This window comes from Leopardus geoffroyi, chromosome D2 (genome assembly GCF_018350155.1).
Source record: "Leopardus geoffroyi isolate Oge1 chromosome D2, O.geoffroyi_Oge1_pat1.0, whole genome shotgun sequence".
In the NCBI taxonomy this organism is placed as follows: domain Eukaryota; kingdom Metazoa; phylum Chordata; class Mammalia; order Carnivora; family Felidae; genus Leopardus; species Leopardus geoffroyi.
The window spans coordinates 80,708,563-80,726,374 of record NC_059334.1 but is presented as its reverse complement, the minus strand read 5'-3'; the positions used below and the strand labels follow the sequence as shown (position 1 = coordinate 80,726,374).

At 51.2% G+C, this 17,812-nt stretch overlaps 1 protein-coding gene and 1 long non-coding RNA gene across 6 annotated transcripts in view; one reads left to right on the top strand and one right to left on the bottom strand.

Moving 5' to 3' along the window:
* Window positions 1–17,812, bottom strand: part of LOC123577179 (phospholysine phosphohistidine inorganic pyrophosphate phosphatase) — a 118,617-nt gene that overhangs the window by 66,934 nt on the left and 33,871 nt on the right. For 3 of the 5 annotated variants that reach the window (XM_045439165.1, XM_045439166.1, XM_045439167.1), the window contains exon 6: window positions 5,208–5,299. The exons of the other annotated variants lie outside the window; for them this stretch is intronic. In XM_045439165.1, the coding sequence (XP_045295121.1) occupies window positions 5,208–5,299 (92 nt within the window). The remainder of the gene's footprint in view (window positions 1–5,207; window positions 5,300–17,812) is intronic. 5 annotated transcript variants of the gene reach the window in all.
* Window positions 3,206–4,211, top strand: LOC123577184. The gene is made up of 2 exons (XR_006701747.1): window positions 3,206–3,428; window positions 3,904–4,211. It is a non-coding gene; the product is annotated as an uncharacterized LOC123577184 (long non-coding RNA).

Below are 17,812 nucleotides of genomic sequence, written 5' to 3'. Positions count from 1 at the left end.
CCCCTTCCTTGTAGGAGTGTAGCCCGTGGCGCCTGGGCATGGGAAGGGGACCAGGGACCCAGGGGAGGGGGCCCTGGGGCAGCGGGCGGGGAAGGAGCAGGTACTCAGAAGCCGGGCAAGGTCAGGTTGGCTACATTCAGGGGGACTGAGCAAATACGTAAATGGAGAGAGAATAACGTAAAGCAGGCTTCTCCCTGTAGGAGGAAGGCACAAATTTGCAAAAGCGTAAGGCTGGGATGAACCCTGTGGTGTCGGACCAGAATCAGAGGTACTGGTGTGGGTGTGCTGTTTTTGGTAGTACAGATACACAGGTGCTGATGGGTGGACGTGTGAGTTGCAAGTGCCTGTGTCCTACTTCTGTCCACTCAGAGGGTCTCAGAACAGCGACGCCCCCCCACCCAGGCATGGGAAGAACACCTCGTGCCCTAGGGTTCCATTCTAAATATCACTCTCCACTAAAAGCAACTAGGACTCCTTGAGAAATGGGCGGCTCCAGGGCTGACGCAAAGACAGAATATTATGAACCTGAAACATCTTTTTGTGCCAGAAAAGTAAGGAAGGGCTCAGAGAACGGTGGGGATGTGTCCAAAGGACTCAGCTGCCGCTAGCCATGTCGGGGACCACGTGAGCATCAGAATAAATGACAGTAGGAACAGATGATAACCCACTGAACTGAACAGAATTCCGCAAGTCCGCACGGGTATAAATAAACGGGGAGGAGAAAACATTCTTCTTTACGGTAGAATGCCGACATCAAGCGTAAGAACGAAAAATGCAATTACTTAGCAACCGTCACAGAAATAGTTAATTCAAGGAGCGGTAATAGACCTTAGAGACAACGGATAGAAGCAGGGTGAGGACTGGGATTGTACATCCTCCAAGTATCACCCCGCAAATCGTCATACCTCACAAAGGGGGAGAAAAGCGCATACCTTTGCATAAATTTACGGCGGTCCCCTTCTTAATCGGTCAACATCAACACCACCGATACTGCTGGAGGCCTCCTGACAGGATGCGCCCAGAAGCACACAGCACCACTTCTGTGATATTCTGGCCCAAAGGGCACAACGCAGGTCGTATCACGGGGAAACGTCAGATGAAGTGGGCGCCCCGTGATCCTCAAAGGTGTCAACGTCCTGAGAGCTGAGGCAAGGGCCAGCGAAGCAGTCTAGAAACAGGACCACACAGCTGCCTGCCCCCGGACCAGACGCTCCTCTCTACAAAGAACATCACGGATCTACCGGTGAAACCTCCCAGGTCCAGCCCTGGGAGACCAGTACGTGGAATTGTTTCTATTCTGGAAATCGCAGAAAAGGTTTGGTAACAAGGAGGCCGTGGGAAGCCCCGGCAGTGGCAGATGATTCTCCTGGAGGTGAGGTGTGTCTGGGGCACAACAGACAGGGCCCTGGGGTGAGGTCCAGCCCGGGCTCCAGCTTGCCATGGGGTGACCCCTGCCCTGGAGACAGTCCCTCTGTGACTCTCAGCTCATCCTCATATGAAGCCAGGGGTCCCCTAAGGGCCCTTCCGTGTGGGAGGACCTGCGAGTTCCTTCACTAGGGAAGGCCTTAAAGGCAGGATTCAGGCAGGCAACTGAGTAAGGATGGAAGGACAGGTGGTGGGGCACAGCACGAACAAAGGCTTAGGGGTGGGATGGGGCAGAAGGGGCTGGAGCGGCTCGAGGACCCCCAGGCCTGCTGCCCCAGTCGCGGCACAGACACCGGCCGCTGCAAGAGGAAAACGGGGCATGCAGGCAGGTGTGGCCGGCATGTGGGTTGGGTGCGAGTGCGTGTGGGTGTGCCAGCACGCCCATCCATGTGTGCTGCTCGAGGGGGCCTGGGTGTGGGGGGGGGGGGGAGGGCTGGGTGCGTATTTGTGTGTGTGGGACCTGGGTATGTACATGTGAGGGTGCGGGACCCAGCCGTGAGTGTGTTGCGGGTGTGAGTGTAGGGGACACGGCACGTCACGTGCGAGTGGGTGTGCACGCAGCCCCTCCCGGTACCGGCAGCACGGCGCCCTCTAGCGGCCGCAGCAGGAAGCAGTGTGCGAGGAAGGGAAAGTGAAAGCGGGCCCTAGCAGACCGGGAAGGAGGCGGTGAGGCCCAGGGCAGACGCGATGGGCAGGGGGTGAGAACAGGAGGAGAGAGCAGAGGAGAAAACCGGAGGAGAACGCAGAGAAGGCCAGGCTGCACTTCTCCCGGGGTTCTCCTCAGGGACTAATGTGTCTTCAAGGCTGACATTGACCTTCTTGGGTGACCCGGGGCACTGGCCTCACACGACACCATGGGGCTGGCTTGGCCCTTCAGCTAGGGGAGCCTCCAGACCTTCCGATGCCCCTCCGCCAGTCAGGGCTGGCTCAGGCCCCTCTGCCAGGGACACACCCTAACCCCCCACCCCATTCCGGGGTCTACAGTCCAAAAGGCCAGAGAAAACGGCCCGGGCACCCTCTCTGTGCCGGGGAGGCTGGGATCCCATCCCTGGGTGGCCACTCTTCCACAGGTCAAAATAGGTGTACCGACACCCCTGCCCTGTCTGGGCCTCAGTTTCCACTTCTACAAATGGGAAGCGGGGCCACTAAATCTCTGTGCCTGTCTGTAGGGAGATAGGACAAGCCTCTCGGGGCTGTCCCAGGCACCACAGGTTCCTAGGAAGCTAGCTCCAGGGGCTGGGAGGCTAACTTCTGGGCCGCCCCCAGGCCTCAGGGCCTCACTCTGTGGCCACCTCCCGGCCTCACCTGGGACCCCGTTCCAGGGCCCGCAGGGCCTAGCCAAGCTGTCCACGGTCTGAAAACCTTTCCCTCTTGCCCTGGACATGAAGCGGGCTTGGTCAGGGACCAGAAAGGGTTACTACTTACAGTGCTGTCCCCCGACCACCAGCCAATCAAAGGGCAGGTACACCAAGCAGGTGTGGAGGGAGCCCAACCCAGGCAAAGCCAGAGGGCAGGGCCCAGATGGGCGTGTCTGCCCCTGCCTGTCCCACCCTCGCAGCCACCGATGCCGCCACACGTGCCCACCTCTGCCTCTCCTGTGCCTTCTCTCCCGAGGCCCCTCTGGGTCCCTCCCCGGTCTCTGGGTGGACAGAGTAGCGGGTGTCGACGCTGCCCCTGAGGGCTCTAGGCGCATATACTGGGGAGAACACGGGCCTCCCGATGCAAGACAGCCAAGTGGTGAAGAGGCTGGAGGCAAGTGGGGCCCTGCCCACTGCGGGGGGAGCGTAAACCCGCACAACCGATTTGGAAGTCTGGCATTGTCTGGTAAAGCTGACCCTGCGTATTCCCCACGACGCGGCAATTCCAGCTGTAGCGGATCGACACTACCAGGACTCATGCCCACGTGCCCACGAAACATGGATCAGACGTTCCTGGAAGTACTTCAAAGAAAGCTTAAACCAGGACCCACCCAAGTGTGCCCTCCGGGGGAGGGGAAGAGAGAGGTGTGTTCATACCAGGGAGGATGAACCAGCTATGGCCAGGTGAAACAGGCAGTAACACCAGTTAGATGAAGGTCAGCCCGGGAAAACCCAACTGCATTCTTGGGGGAAGCCGACCCCATGGGAGAACCACAGAGAACACCGCGAAGCAGTCCCCAGGCGGGGTGCCATGGAGGCCTCTGGCTTTCCAGCCCCACGGGGGCCGCAGAGCACAAGGTTTTCTCTGGCTCTTCGCTGGGGTCTGTGTGTCACGAGTGCCATCTGCAGGGAACAGGGGGAGGTGCAGGGACCCCGGTGCCCAACAGAAATGCGCTGAGCCCTGATGTGAGCCGGGGAGGCAAGCAAGAACTTTCTAGCAGCTACAGTGGCAAAAATTAAAACAGGCAGGTGAAATTAACATAAAATATTAGCACTGGAGCGTGTAATCGGTACAAAAAATTACTCACGAGCTTTTTCACATTCTTTCTCTACCATTCAGTCTTGGAAATCTGTCTTGTGCGTCCAGCACATCTCGATTTCGACCAGCCACAGTTCAAGTACTCGGCAGCCACCGGCAACACATGACCACCACCCTCAACAGCGTGGCTCTGGAGAGCGGCCAGGGCCGAGAGGTCTCCCACCTGCCCTCCCGCACACAGAGCCCAGCCTCCTGTTCTGCCCTGTGGCCTCCTTCTCAGATGGCTCATTTGCTGCCTTACCTGTGACAGTGGTCTTCTCACTCTGCCCTGTGTGCTGACAAAAGCTGACTTACGTCCTGACAACAAACAAATAAAAAGATACAAAATTTTGGGGTGCCTTCCTTTGAGGGCCTGGGGGAGAAAGAGGGCCTAGATCTCAGGTGTGCCAAGGGGCTTTAAGAGAGTCTCTAGTGCCCCGGGAGGGTCCAGGAGGTGGCTGGCGGGGCAAGCGTTCCTCACTCCCCTCGCAACCACTTGGGCCCCAGACTCACAGGTCTCTTGGCTCTCGCACACGGGAGAGGGGCCTCCTGGACCCTGTGAAAACAGATCGCTCGGGACAGATGCCACCCCCCACCCCAATCCAAGTACCCCTGGGTAACCGTGTTTTAACCAAGTCTCTACAGCATCCACAAACCTGTACTTTCTCTTCATGGCCACCATCAAAACCATCTAGAACAAGTCGAGACAATGCTCTAATGTCTAAGACACCCTCAACGGCCCCACAAGCCAAACCCGGACACCGCAGGGCACCTCCACGTGCCCACAAGCACCTGACCCCTGAGAGGTGCCCGTCGGCAACCTGACCAAGACTAGGCTGACTTTTGACCCAGGAAAGAAACGCGGCTTCTCTGGACACAGCGGTTCGGTTCCAAGGTGTCCCTGACCGAGGATCTGTCACGTCTAGCTTCTCTGTCTCCCAAGAACTGAGAAGACAGAGCAAAAGGAGAGGGAGGGTGATCAGGGAGGGCCAAGGGCCCACAATCTGTAAACCGCCCCCCTCACCCCCCCCACCCCCCAATGACTACTTTGCCCAAATTGGGCCTGCCCCTCTGTGGCCTGGGGCAGCTGGAGCCTTTGTTCTCTTGTCTCCACACTAAACCCTATTCAAATCCCAGCTGTGAAACTTGGCCCCCGTATCTTTTGATACTTTACCTGACCTAGGAAAAGGTCAGCTAGGCCCCTCCTTAGAGGACAGTTGTATAAAGGTCAGCAGATAACCACATCCTGTTCTTTTTGGAAAGAAAACGAAATGAAAACTGGGACACCCCAGGAATCCATGGAGGCAGGCAGGCAGATGAACTTGACCATGTGCAGGGACACTCACCTGAACTTGCCCGTCCGCACCTGCAGGGCTCTCATCCCGCACCGCTGGGCACCACCGACGTCACCCACGATATCGTCTCCAATCATGATGGCCTGCCAGGCAGGGAAATGAGCTCAGAAGTGATGTCAGGGGAGTTTATTCCTGTGTTCCTTCAGCTGTTTTGACATAATCAACTGCTTGATTTGATGTTTCAAACTACTACCATACAAATTAGGCAAGGCAATATTGTCATCGTATTGATTAAAAGTCAGCCCACCTTGAATATATCTCCTGCTGCCCACTCTCCCACCCCCCAAGAGCCGAGTGGCTCTGAACAGCGCATACGTGGGCAATCTGAAATCAGTCCTCAGGTGTCAAAGTGATAACGGTGTCACAAGGCCACGTGGGGAGGCTGACACAGATTCGCCTCTACTGGAACATGGGCTGAACTTTACCTGCAGCTAAAAACTCCGTAACCAGGTGCCAACCACTAGCCCTGTGAAAATTAACTAAATTTCTCGCAAATCTCTGTAGCTCACAGTTTAGGACTTTTTGCTTTCAATAATGAGGGTACTACCCATAAAACCAAAATAATATGCAAACAAAAATACACACACACACACACACACACACACAAAGGAAACGCTTGCAGCCCGGTGATCATTTCAAAAAGCAGCCTCTGGGATATACTCTCCCACCCGACACAACATGAAAACCAGACAAGTTATGTGAAACAACAGTTTTCAAGTCACTGGACATCAAGCAATGAAGGGCAATGATTTCTGGGACACAGGAAACATAGGAGGTGAGCCCCACGAGTATATTCAGTTTCCAGACTGCGGGTGCAGGGAGGGAGAACTACACGGAGCCTGGCAGACTCCCCGAATGCAGGGAAAGAGCTAAGGGCTGGGAGACCAAGGCAGCTGAAGTTCCCAGGATGCAGTATCAGAGAGGAGGGGACTACCCAGAGTAGAAGGGCACAGATCCACAGAGGGTCCCTCTGAATGAGGCAGCATTCTGCAGACTGCTGATCAGCACACGTGAGTGAGGAAACCACCCGAGGCCAGGGAAAGAATCACACTGCAAAATGAAAGAAAACAGTGCCCGGACCTCACACAGGGTTGGGAATAGTGCCTGTTCCCACCAGCCAGACTGGAAAATCTCATCATTCACAGGGCACTGGGTAGTGTTCTCAGGAGCATCTTGCCTTCGTAGTGGGGAGTAATTAGCCTTAGACCAAACCCTGCTCTGGCACTGCCTCCCAAGTCTCTAAAGCAAGACCTGGAAGGATCAAACTGTTTCCAAGTCATTTAAGTGCATCCCAGAACAAAGTGCATACGAAAATATCCAGAACCCTCCCCCGCCGAAAAGTAGAATTTGCAACGTCTGGCAACTAATTTAAAAAAGCGATCAGACATGCAACGAAGGCAAACATCACACATAATGAACAGAAAACTCAATCCGTCTAAACTGACCCAGAACTCACACAGATGTGGGAATTAGCAGACAAAGACATTAAATTAGTTACTGCAACTATCTTACATATGTTCCAAATGTCAAGTAGGGACGTGGAAGATAAAAGAAAAGATCCAAATGGAATCTCTAGAGATGGAAACTACATCAGATTGTTTTTCCGACAGAGAACTGCTTTTATTTTTAATTACTAATAACAGTGCAATTTACTGACATTTACAACTAATCGCAAGTGTGCGGTACTACATAATGCTTACATTTTATTTATACTGGTAGCACCTGAAATACATTATGTCTGGGATGGAAAATCTGCCGAATGAAATTAATAACGGATTACACAACACAGAAGAAAAGATTAACGAACTTGAAGATATAGCAATAGAAACCATCCAAAATGAAACCAAGAGAAAAAAGTAACCTAACAGAAATGAACAGAACATCATCAAGCTAGGACATGACTTCAAAGGGCCTGATACAGGTGTAACTGGAAGATGAGAGGAGGTGACAGAAATAAAATGTGACGTCCTAGTGGCTAAAAATTTTCTAAACACAATAAAACTGATAAATCCACAGATCCAAGACCCCAATCAACACCAAACACAAGAAACATGAGGAAAATTACATTAAGGCACAACATAATCAAACTACTCAAAGTCAGGGACAAAGCAAAAATCTTAAAAGCTGCTGAAGCAAGAAAAAAGTACTGTTACACAGTAAGAAACAAAGATAAGACATGAGATTTTCCACTGGAAACAATGCAGGTGAGAAGATGGTGGGGCGCCATCTTTAAAGTACTGAGAGAGGGAAATGCCAACCTAGAATTCTATACCCAGCAAAAGTATCCTTCAAAAACAAAGGCAAAATAAAGGCATTTTCAGATATCTTAAGCTTAAAGGCATCATCACCAACATATCCACACAAAAGAAATGTAATAGGAAGTCTCTTAGGCAAAAGGAAAATGGTACTAAGTGGAAATATGGATCTGCACAAAAGGACAGAGAAAGAGTGATCCATGGCATATGTTGATCCCTTCTTCTACCAGCCAACTCCTAACAGGCTTTCAAGACCACCACCTTTGAACCCAGCTGGGATCTGAGACCCCCCCCAAAACCCTCTGGTTACCCCCTGGCACATCCCCTACTGCATTGTACTGGTTCACTCATCGTTCTTTTCTAGAAACGTGTGAGCTCCTGCAGGCAGGGCTATGGGCTGATGCTGGCACTTAGCTGATATCCAAAAACTTGAGTGGATCAGTGTCCTAATTTAAGGCATGGCTGCCGACATCAGGAGACACTTAGGAGGTACAGCCAATAGGTCTCCTCACTGGTCACCAAAGTAGAGTCTACTTCAGTGCTGCCTGAACTTTAGTCATTAGTGGGTCTCCTTTTGCGATATCCACATGTATTACTAACATTATTGTTTACGTTGATTCATACTTTCTTACATATGTACTTTTTTTTTAACGTTTATTTATTTTTGAGACAGAGAGAGACAGAGCATGAACAGGGGAGGGGCAGAGAGAGAGGGAGACACAGAATCGGAAACAGGCTCCAGGCTCTGAGCCGTCAGCACAGAGCCCGACGCGGGGCTCGAACTCACGGACCGTGAGATCATGACCTGAGCCGAAGTCGGACGCTTAACCGACCGAGCCACCCAGGTGCCCCACGTATGTACTTTTAAAGAAAAAAAGAACAGCTTCCCTCACTTAACTACCACAAAACTCTGATTAAAAGCTTCAAAATATTCTCAGGACAAGATTCTGCTAGTGAAAGAAAAATCGGACGTCTTAGACATCAAACATTCTCCAGATCTGTTCTCAAGTCCAGTTGGGATTTTACGTGGTTGGAGGCCAGATGGGTCTGAGAAACCGGACTCCACGTGACAAGACGGGTGTCCTGATGCCGACAGGGTGGAAGCTTTGAAACTGACAGTCACTCCACAAGTCTCCCCTCTGGAATTCAGATGCCAGGTGTGGGTGGCTAATCAGTGAATAGATACACCAGCCAAAATCAAGGACAATCCAAACGATGACTGTGAGGCATTCACACTGGGGGAATGAATTTGGACTCTGCCTGTAAGGACAGGAGTCCGCAAGGAACATGTCTCCCATCTCAGAGTGGGGGATATAGGGCAGTGGAAGCAGAGGCAGGCCTTGTGTGACCAGCAGAATGGACAGACTGAGCTCAGGTTTCAGATGGGGCCAGAGCAACCAGGCTCAAACTCCAGCTCTGTTATCTGCTAGTTCTGTGGTCTTGGGCAAGGCTCCGCTTCAATCTGTGAAAGGGGTCTAAGTGGTGTGGCATTTAAATGAAACCATATCAATTAAGCATCGAGGACAGTGCCTGCACATAAGTTATCTGCATATGTTTAAAAGGAAAAACACACTAGGAAATGTTTTGTTGGGGAAATTCCCGATCTAGCCCTGTTGGAGATAGTCCAGTCTCTATGATGGCACTCTTGCCTCCAGTGACCCAGCACTTTTGTATTAAGCCCCTGTGGGGGGCCGGCAGTGGGGACACAGGGGATCGAAGAGACACAGTCCCTGCCTTCATGAAGCTCCTGGTTGAATACAGAAGACAGACGTTCATCAGACAATTTCATAAATACGTAGCCAAGACCTGTGATAAGGTGCAGGAGGCTGTGAGGGGTAGTGGTCGGGGAAGGCTTCCTGGAAGACGTGAGGTTTTGAGCTTCAACCTGAAGGGCAAGAGGGGCCGGCCAGGTTAGGAGGTAGGGGCACTCCCAGCAGGGGACCCCGTATGTGTGCTAACAACCCATCTGCCGCCCTTCCCCAGGGCAGGGCCATACAAGGCATTCCACAAAGCACAGGCTAATAAGCCCGAAGCGACTGTCCTTGGAAACATCTGAACAGGCATTCAAGTAACTGGAGAAATCATCAAGAGTTTGTGGAAAAGGACAAAGACTGAGCTGGTGCCACTCTGGGGGTCAGAGAGGTAGTTCCAGGTAAACACGAGGCTCTTCTAACAACCAACACAGGCTGCCTCGGAGGTACCACTCAATCATATTCAAGCAGAGGCTGAAGGGGCCTTCATCAGGGAGGCCCCAGGTAGAAGCTCGGACGTGGACAATGACCACCAGCACTGAGACCTCTGCCAACGGCTAGTGGCCACAGCCGCCTGATCTCACGGTCCATGAGTTTGAGCCCCGCGTCGGGCTCTGTGCTGTCAGTTCAGAGCCTGGAACCTGCTTCGGATTCTGTGTCTCCCTCTCTCTCTGCCCCTCCCCCACTCATGTTCTGTCTCTATCAAAAAATGAATAAACGTTAAAAAAAATTTTTTTTTAATTCCATCGATTTAAAGAAAAATTAAGTGAGTAATAGTGCCAGTGGCAAGTACCCAGGTACGGTAAAAATTGGAAATTTCTTCTAGGATGACTGTTGGCTTGGGAGAGCACTGCCAAATACAAATGGGTTTTTTTTTTCTTAGTGTTTACTTATTTTTGAGAGGGGGGAGAGGCAGAGGGAGAGGGAGACACAGGATCCGAAGCAGGCTCCGGGCTCTATGCTGTCACAGAGAGCCCGATGCGGGGCTCGAACCCATGAACCACGAGATCATGACCTGAGTGGAAGCTGGACACAACTGACTGAGCCACCCAAGCCCCCAAATCCAAATACAAGAAACAGCCAGGGGGCTACGTGTGCCTCCTGACAAGGGAAGAGCAGCAGGGTTCACACATGGGTGGTCCTGCAAGCCAGGGTTACCTGGGCCACCACATGGCTCATCCGGGAGGAGGGCGCCGGACCAGCCACGAGGCCCAGGATGAGATTCTGCTTTCTGCCCTCTCGAGGCCTCTGAACGTTCCTAACCTTCCAACCTAGGGCCCTGTCCATTGCTACCGGAGGCTCCGGGGACCATCTTGCTAGAAGTAACTTGGAGATGAAACAGGTCTTCCAACGAATCGGTGTCAAGCCTGATGCCTTCCACGCTTCTGGGGAAAAGAAGATTTTGTGCACACGTTCCCCCAAGGCAGTAGAAAGTCTTTGCCCTCGGATCACAGCCTCCCGGGGCTTCCTGGGCAAGGCCATTTGCTGCTGTGACCCACAAAGGTGGAAGCAGAGATCTGGGCCCTTGGAGGAAGAACTCTGGAGAAGCGGCCGCTGTACTCGGTCACGACGAGCCGATGCCCGATCCGGGCGGCGCCCCGAAGCGGCGTGTGAGGCTGGGGGAGCGCAGGGGTGCCGGGGACGCTGCGGGGCATGCAGCTGCCCGGAGCAGTGATGCCTGTCCGGGCCAGCTTGTGGGCTCCGCAAACCAAAATGCGCTGGGGCCTCCGGGGATTTCACAGATTTACTATCGGTGAAGGGCAATGATCACGCGACGAGGGGCAATTATTGCCAAATCATTTAGGATTTAAAAAATCATTGGCAAGAAGATAGAGGTCAAGAGGTGCGCCGTCGGGGGAAATAAAAAACCCCTACCTGTCAGGCCCGGGATGCACTTCCTTTCTGACTGCAATACGGTGAAGCAGGGCAGAGGCACCCGGCGAGGCTGGACTCCCAGGGAACACGGAGACCCGGAGAGCCGGAGGGGGCACTGAGCCCCGCAGGCAGGTCTTCCGGTCTGAGCTTTCAAGCAGCTTCGTTCACGTTTCTTCAATCTTTGCCTGCCAGCACCTCTTTACCGTCTGCCAGGGGAAGAACCCGCGCTGACAGGTGACCGTGTTTGGGAGCAAGCCCACCTGTCATACACTTTCTGGTCGCCCAGGACTCTGCCCAGGAGCTCTCCTCCCTCTCCCAGGGCTGGTGGTGAAGCAGCCGGGGGCTCAGTCCGGATCTCAGCCCCGAGGGGCACACACCCCTCCAGGGAGATGCCTCAAGAGGACATCTAGCACTCGATGCGTCCCGGGTCTTCAGCCTGCAGGTTTGGAGGCACCCGGGCCCCCCTCAGAGACCCGGAGATGGCCCACTGCTAAGGAATCCCCCCACAGTCCGACACACTCGTGAGACACAATTCCAAAGCACAGCACAACTCAAAGACCGCTATGTCATAAAAAAGTAAGAAACAGTGTGGTAAGGATGGGGGGGGGGGATACAACTGGTAAGGAAGGTAAACGGATACCACCTTTCTGAAACAGAAATAAGCAATGTTCGGGGCACCTGGGTGGCTCAGTCGGTTAAGCGTCCGACTTTGGCTCAGGTCACGATCCCCCGGTTCGTGAGTTCGAGCCCTGCGTCGGGCTCTCTGCTGTCAGTGCAGAGCCCATTCTGGATCCTCTGTCTCTCTCTCTCCCCACACCCCCCCCCACTTTCTCTCAAAAATAAATAAAACATTAAAAAAAAAGAAAAAAATAAGCAATGTGCATCATGGCCCAACAACTACCCTCTAGGTAAGATTTCTCCACAAATGATTAGATTTGTACAAAAGGGCACACATACAAGGGTATTCATAGGGTTTGGTACGATAGGAAAATTGGGAGTCATCTAACATCCAGCGACAGGGGATATAAAGAACATTATGGTAGCCCATATGGAAGAACACCACAGGGCCACAGACGTTATTTTGTGACAAAGGAAACTGCTCCCAATACAATATTGTATTTAACACTTAATATTGGAAAAAAAGAAGATCATTCAAACTGTGTGTTAAAAATGTATACACAGATGGGGCGCCTGGGTGCCTCAGTCGGTTAAGCGTCTGAATCTTGACTTCAGCTCAGGTCACGATCTCATGGTTGGTGAGCTCGAGCCCCACGATGGTGGGTTCCGTGTTGACAGAGCAGATCCTGTCTGGGATTCCCTGTCCTCACTCTCTGCCCCTCTCCCCCTCTTGCGTGCTCGCTCTCTCTCTCTCTCAAAATAAAAATAAACTTTTAAAAAAAATGTATACGTAGAAACTAAAATATTGGAAGGGTTACGCGGGATTTGTGTTATTCTGGTTCGTGGGATGAGGAACAGTGTTTTTCCTTGTACTTTCTGAATTTTCCCTGTTGCCTTTAACAAACATCACTTACTTCACAGGATGAAATTCTTGTGCTTTGAGGAGAAGAAAACCTTATTTTTTTTTTAAATTTTTTTTTACATTTATTTATTTTTGAGAAACAGAGTGAGACAAAGCGTGAACGGGGGAGGGGCAGAGAGAGTAGGAGACACAGAATCTGAAGCAGGCTCCAGGCTCTGAGCAAGCGGTCAGCACAGAGCCTGATGCGGGGCTCGAACCCACGAACTGTGAGATCATGACCTGAGCCGAAGTCGGACACTCAACCGACTGAGCCACCCAGGCGCCCCAGAAAATCTTATTTTTAAAAAGGCTCTTGGGGCGCCTGGTTGGCTCAGTCGGTTGAGCCTCCGATTGCGGCTCAGGTTGTGATCTTGTAGTTCGTGAGTTTGAGCCCTGAGTGGGGGGCTCTGTGGTGACAGCCCAGAGAAGGCTCTGGATCCACTGCACCCCCTCTTGCTGCCCCTCCCCCTCCCACGCTCACGCTCACATACACCCTTGCTCTCTTTCTCTCAAAAACAAATAAATATCGTTAATAAGTAAGTAAAGGTTTTACAGACCCTTGGTGACTGGGATACATGCCTACGACAACCTCAGAGCCACAATTTCCCGAAACTCCAGACAGTCTCAAACCCGGGGCTGTGGTGTCAGGCCTGTCCCTGTCTGGAGACAGAGCTTCACGTTCAAATCCGGGTTGCAGGAGCTGGTCCGCTCTCTCCCGGTGCTCTGGGCTCACATGGTCCCTGCAAGGTCTCCCTGAACTGACACCCAAGACTCGCGGGTGGCGGGCCTGAGCTGGTGGAGGGGACTGGGGATGGGCCTTCCGTGGAAATTCCCGAGGGGGACGAGGCCATGAGAGAAATGAGTGGCTCCGCTTGGACACTCCCTCCCCATCCACAGGTCTCCCCACCCACAGCCTGTCCCCGTAGCCGCGTAGCTAGAATGAACGATCTGAGAACCAGTGAGCAGAATGACAGCAGAATGACAGAGCCTAGTCCGCGCTTTATGCCCGGCCCTCTTGGGAGAAACCTACAACCCTTGCCCACATGTTCGACAGACCATCCCTAGGGCATTTACCCTCACCCCCTAAGATCCTAACTTTATTTTCTATGGTTGGTATTCAGTCAACAATATTTAGTATTTTTGAAACTAGAAAGTGATACTGTCCTACTTCATGTGCCTTTAAAAAGTCCAATCACCAAACCGAAAAATCCTGCTATGTGGCTGACGCCCCTCTGGAGGCCTGGGGCACAGCAAAGGCCTGGAGGGGATGGGGTCCTGGCCACAGGCCTCATCAGCAGATTAATCTTGGGTTCGGCACTAGGGTTTCTGTGACTATTCCCTAATGCTGTGGTTCTCACCTGGGGGGCAACCTTGCCCCTGGGGGGATATTTGGCAACATCTGGAGACAGCTGTGGTTTCACAACTGGGGGAAGGGGGTCCTAAGCATCCGGTAATGCACAGGGTGGCTCCCCACCACAAAGAATGATCTGGCTCCCAAATGTCAAGAGTGCCGAGGTGGGGAATCCTGCCTTGACCTCAATATGGAGGTGCAAATGCCTATGACGAGGACTGGAGCAAGGACTCCACAAAATAAATAGGTTTGTGACGGTTCACGTATTCGAGGTCCTTCCTCTCCAAGCCTTGGGCTCCCCATCAGTGAGATGGGCGCCCCCCAACCCCCAGCTTCTTGGCTGCTGTGTACCGACTCCCGTGCTAGCTAAGCACTCTGGTTTCAACGGTCCCAATTTCCATGAAACCGGCATGATTTGCAAAGGACGGAATTTCTACGTGTATGGAAAACTGCCAAAACCTTCACATCATTCGGGCTGTGGTATGAAGCTATAAAACCACCCACTGATTCCGACGCCTTAAGCCATGAGAAATTAGGTATTTCTAGAAGCAACCTTTAAGGTATGTTATTCTTTGCCTTATTACTGAATCCTGGAAAGGGCCCGCTTACCTCTAAGAGGTTTGAATTTCCAATCTATTAGAGTAATGCCAGCAATCTGTTATTTCTAGGCTATCGAGGAAAGGTTAGAATGGAAATTGCATTTGGGTGGTTATGTCCATTCTGAGCGCAGGCTGAGGACTCAGCAGAGGAAGCAGGCCCTGGCCTGGAAGGAGCAGTTATCAAGGGAAATGACTGCTGATAAGTTTATTGATTAAAGCGGCTTGAAAAATTTAAGGTTTGCCACAGCCCTGGCACTTCCACAGCAAGACTGCTCCTCACAGGCATTTTTCATTAAAAATAAAGAGGCAGAATCAGAGAATTATTACCTTGTGCATAAGACACAGTTCATTTGAAATGGCCTTATTTTGAAATACTGCCTTAAAAGGTCTACGCATCCTGAGGCTCGAGTAATGTTAATGAACGTTTTAGAAAAACGGTGGGGTGAGGGTGTTAACAGCACACAGAAGTTGCCACTCAACTGTCAAGGGGAGAGACAGAAATGACATTTGAGGGTGGAAGGGAGAATGATAATATGAGAAGTAAATAAGATTCAGCTTTGCCACATGTGCTCAGAGCCACCAGAGAAAACAATTCCTTAGCTGCCCAGGGTATCCGATGCTCGCCATCGACTGGACAGCCGAGGGACCTTGACCTCATCACACACAAAGACTCACCAGGAATCTAAAACACAACGCCCACAGCCCCAGCACCCGCCACATGAGATGCCCAGATTAACGGGACGCCCATACGGGCCTCGGCTGCTCTTTGGGGTTTGGGGAAGACAGTTTCGCATTCAGAATGGAAAAGGTGCCAGTGGGGAAAATAACTGAAAAATGCCAAAAAGCAAAAAGAGGAGGGGGGAAATCATCCCAGGTCGAACTCTCCAAATACATCCAGCGATAATGTGACGTCCAGTGCCCCCGGCCTTACTTTCTAGACAGGGGCAGCTTTTGTTGTGTTGTCTGTTTGGAGGAGGTTCTGAGACGACTATGATCACACTGTTCGTATAATTCTAAATACCGGCTTTTAAATCCACGTTATGGGAGCCTTTCTTCCGCCCTGTAACAAATCATCTTCAGAATTTATTCCCTCTTAAAAGTATCCAATGAGTAGGATATAAATATATACGTAGTTGTTTACATTTAAGAAATGGAAAGGTGGGGCGCCTGGGTGGTTCAGTCGGTTAAGCGTCCGACCTCGGCTCAGGTCATGATCTCGCAGTTTGTGAGTTCAAGCCCCTGTGCCGACAGCTCAGACCCTGGAGCCTGCTAAGGATTCTGTGTCTCCCTCTCTCTCTGCCCCTCCCCTACTCGTGCTCTAACTCTCTCTCTCAAAAAATTAATGTTAACAAAAGGAAACAGAAAAAAAGGTAAGCCATAATATTTATAAAAAGGGCTACCAACGAGACAGGAGTAGGAAGAGAAAGAAAAGGACAGAAGCTCCACTCCCTTAACTGTATCTTATTTCAGGGATTTGATTTTGAAATCAAGCAAATATTTTACATAACTACAAAAAAAATGTAAATGTTGAGGGGCGCCTGGGTGGCTCTATCAGCTTCGGCTCAGGTCATGATCTAAGTTCAGGAGTATGAGCCCAAGTCCAACTCAGCAAGGAGCCTGCTTGGGATTCTCTCTCTCCGTCCCTCTCTGCTCCTCCCCCCCCCCATCAAAATAAATAAACATGAAAAAAAATTAAAGGGGCACCTGGGTGGCTCTGATGCTTGGTTAAGCACCAGAGTCTAGATATCTGCTCCAGTTGTGATCTCACAGTTGTGAGGTCAAGCCCCACATTGAGCTCTGTGCTGAGTGTGTTGTCTGCTTGGGATTCTCTCTCTCTCTCTCTCTCTCTCTCTCTCTCTCTCTCTCTCTCTCTCTCTGTGCCTGTCCCTGGGGCTCGAACTCATGGATCATGAGATCATGACCTGAGCTGAAGTCGGACGCTTAACCGACTGAGCCACCTGGGTGCCCCTAAAAAAATCCTTTGTTACCTTGGGAAGATGCTAGAGAATCAACTCATTATTCTGAAAACTAATAAACAATGAAAAACAAACAGGAATTTATCTGGAGTTCCCTATATAAACTGTGCCCCAGGGTAACAAACAGTTGGTGAGCAGCTTTCCTATATAGAAATAATCCAGAGGGAAAAACAAAGAAGGAATGACAGAATTCAAATATCACCATTCTGCTGCCTTTGATGAATTAAAGGAGTCAACACCAATCACGAATAGCAGCTAACAACACAAAAGGAGAAAAGGGGACACTCTGTGCCTACTGAGGACACGTCACCACCTGTAAAGTAATCATGAAAAAACTGAACAAGACTCTGAGCGAGCTTCTAGATCTAACTATCAATCTCCAGAGAACAGAGGACAGACGAGCATGTGAAGGAATACTTCTGAGGTGTAATCAACGAAATCCAGACCGTGGGAAATTCCACAGGACAAACTGCCCAGTTTCTGCTTCATAATGTTGCAAGGAAAAAACAAGAGGGAGATGGGGGTGGGGTGGAGTTGGGAATCAGTAGATAAAAACACCGCTTGAGAATCTCACGGACCAATCACAATGCAAGAGCCTCATCTGAGTCTGATTCAAACAAATTGCAAGCAACATGAAACAATTATAAGACCAACAAGGGAACGTGAACAATGACTGGACATTTAATAATACTAAAGAATTATTGTTGGTATTCTTTAGACGTGATAATGGCCTTATCTATGATTTTGAAACAAATTCCTATCTTTTAGGGGCACCGAAATATTCATACATAAAGTAACAAGATTTCTGGGATATGATTCAAAATAATCTAGGGCAAGGGCGCCCAGTTGGCTCAGTCAGTTAAGCATTTGACTTGATTTTGGCTCAGGTCGTGATCTCATGGTTCGTGAAATCGAGCCCCGTGGTTGGCTCTGAACTGACAGCTGGGAGCCTGCTTGGGATCCTCGGTCTCTCCCTCTCTCTCTGCCCCTCCCCTACTTGCACACACACACACATACACACGTGCGCACTCTTTCTCAAAATAAATTCATAAACATTTCAAAATAATCTAGGAGAGGGGCACCTGGGTGGCTCAGTTGGTTAAGCCTCCGACTTCGGCTCAGGTCATGATCTTGTGGTTCGTGGGTTCGAGCCCCACATCAGGCTCTGTGCTGACAGCTCAGAGCCTGGAGCCTACTTCCGATTCTGTCTCCCTCTCTCTCTGCCCCTCCTCAGCTCGTGCTCTGTCTCTTTCTGTCTTTCAAAAATGAA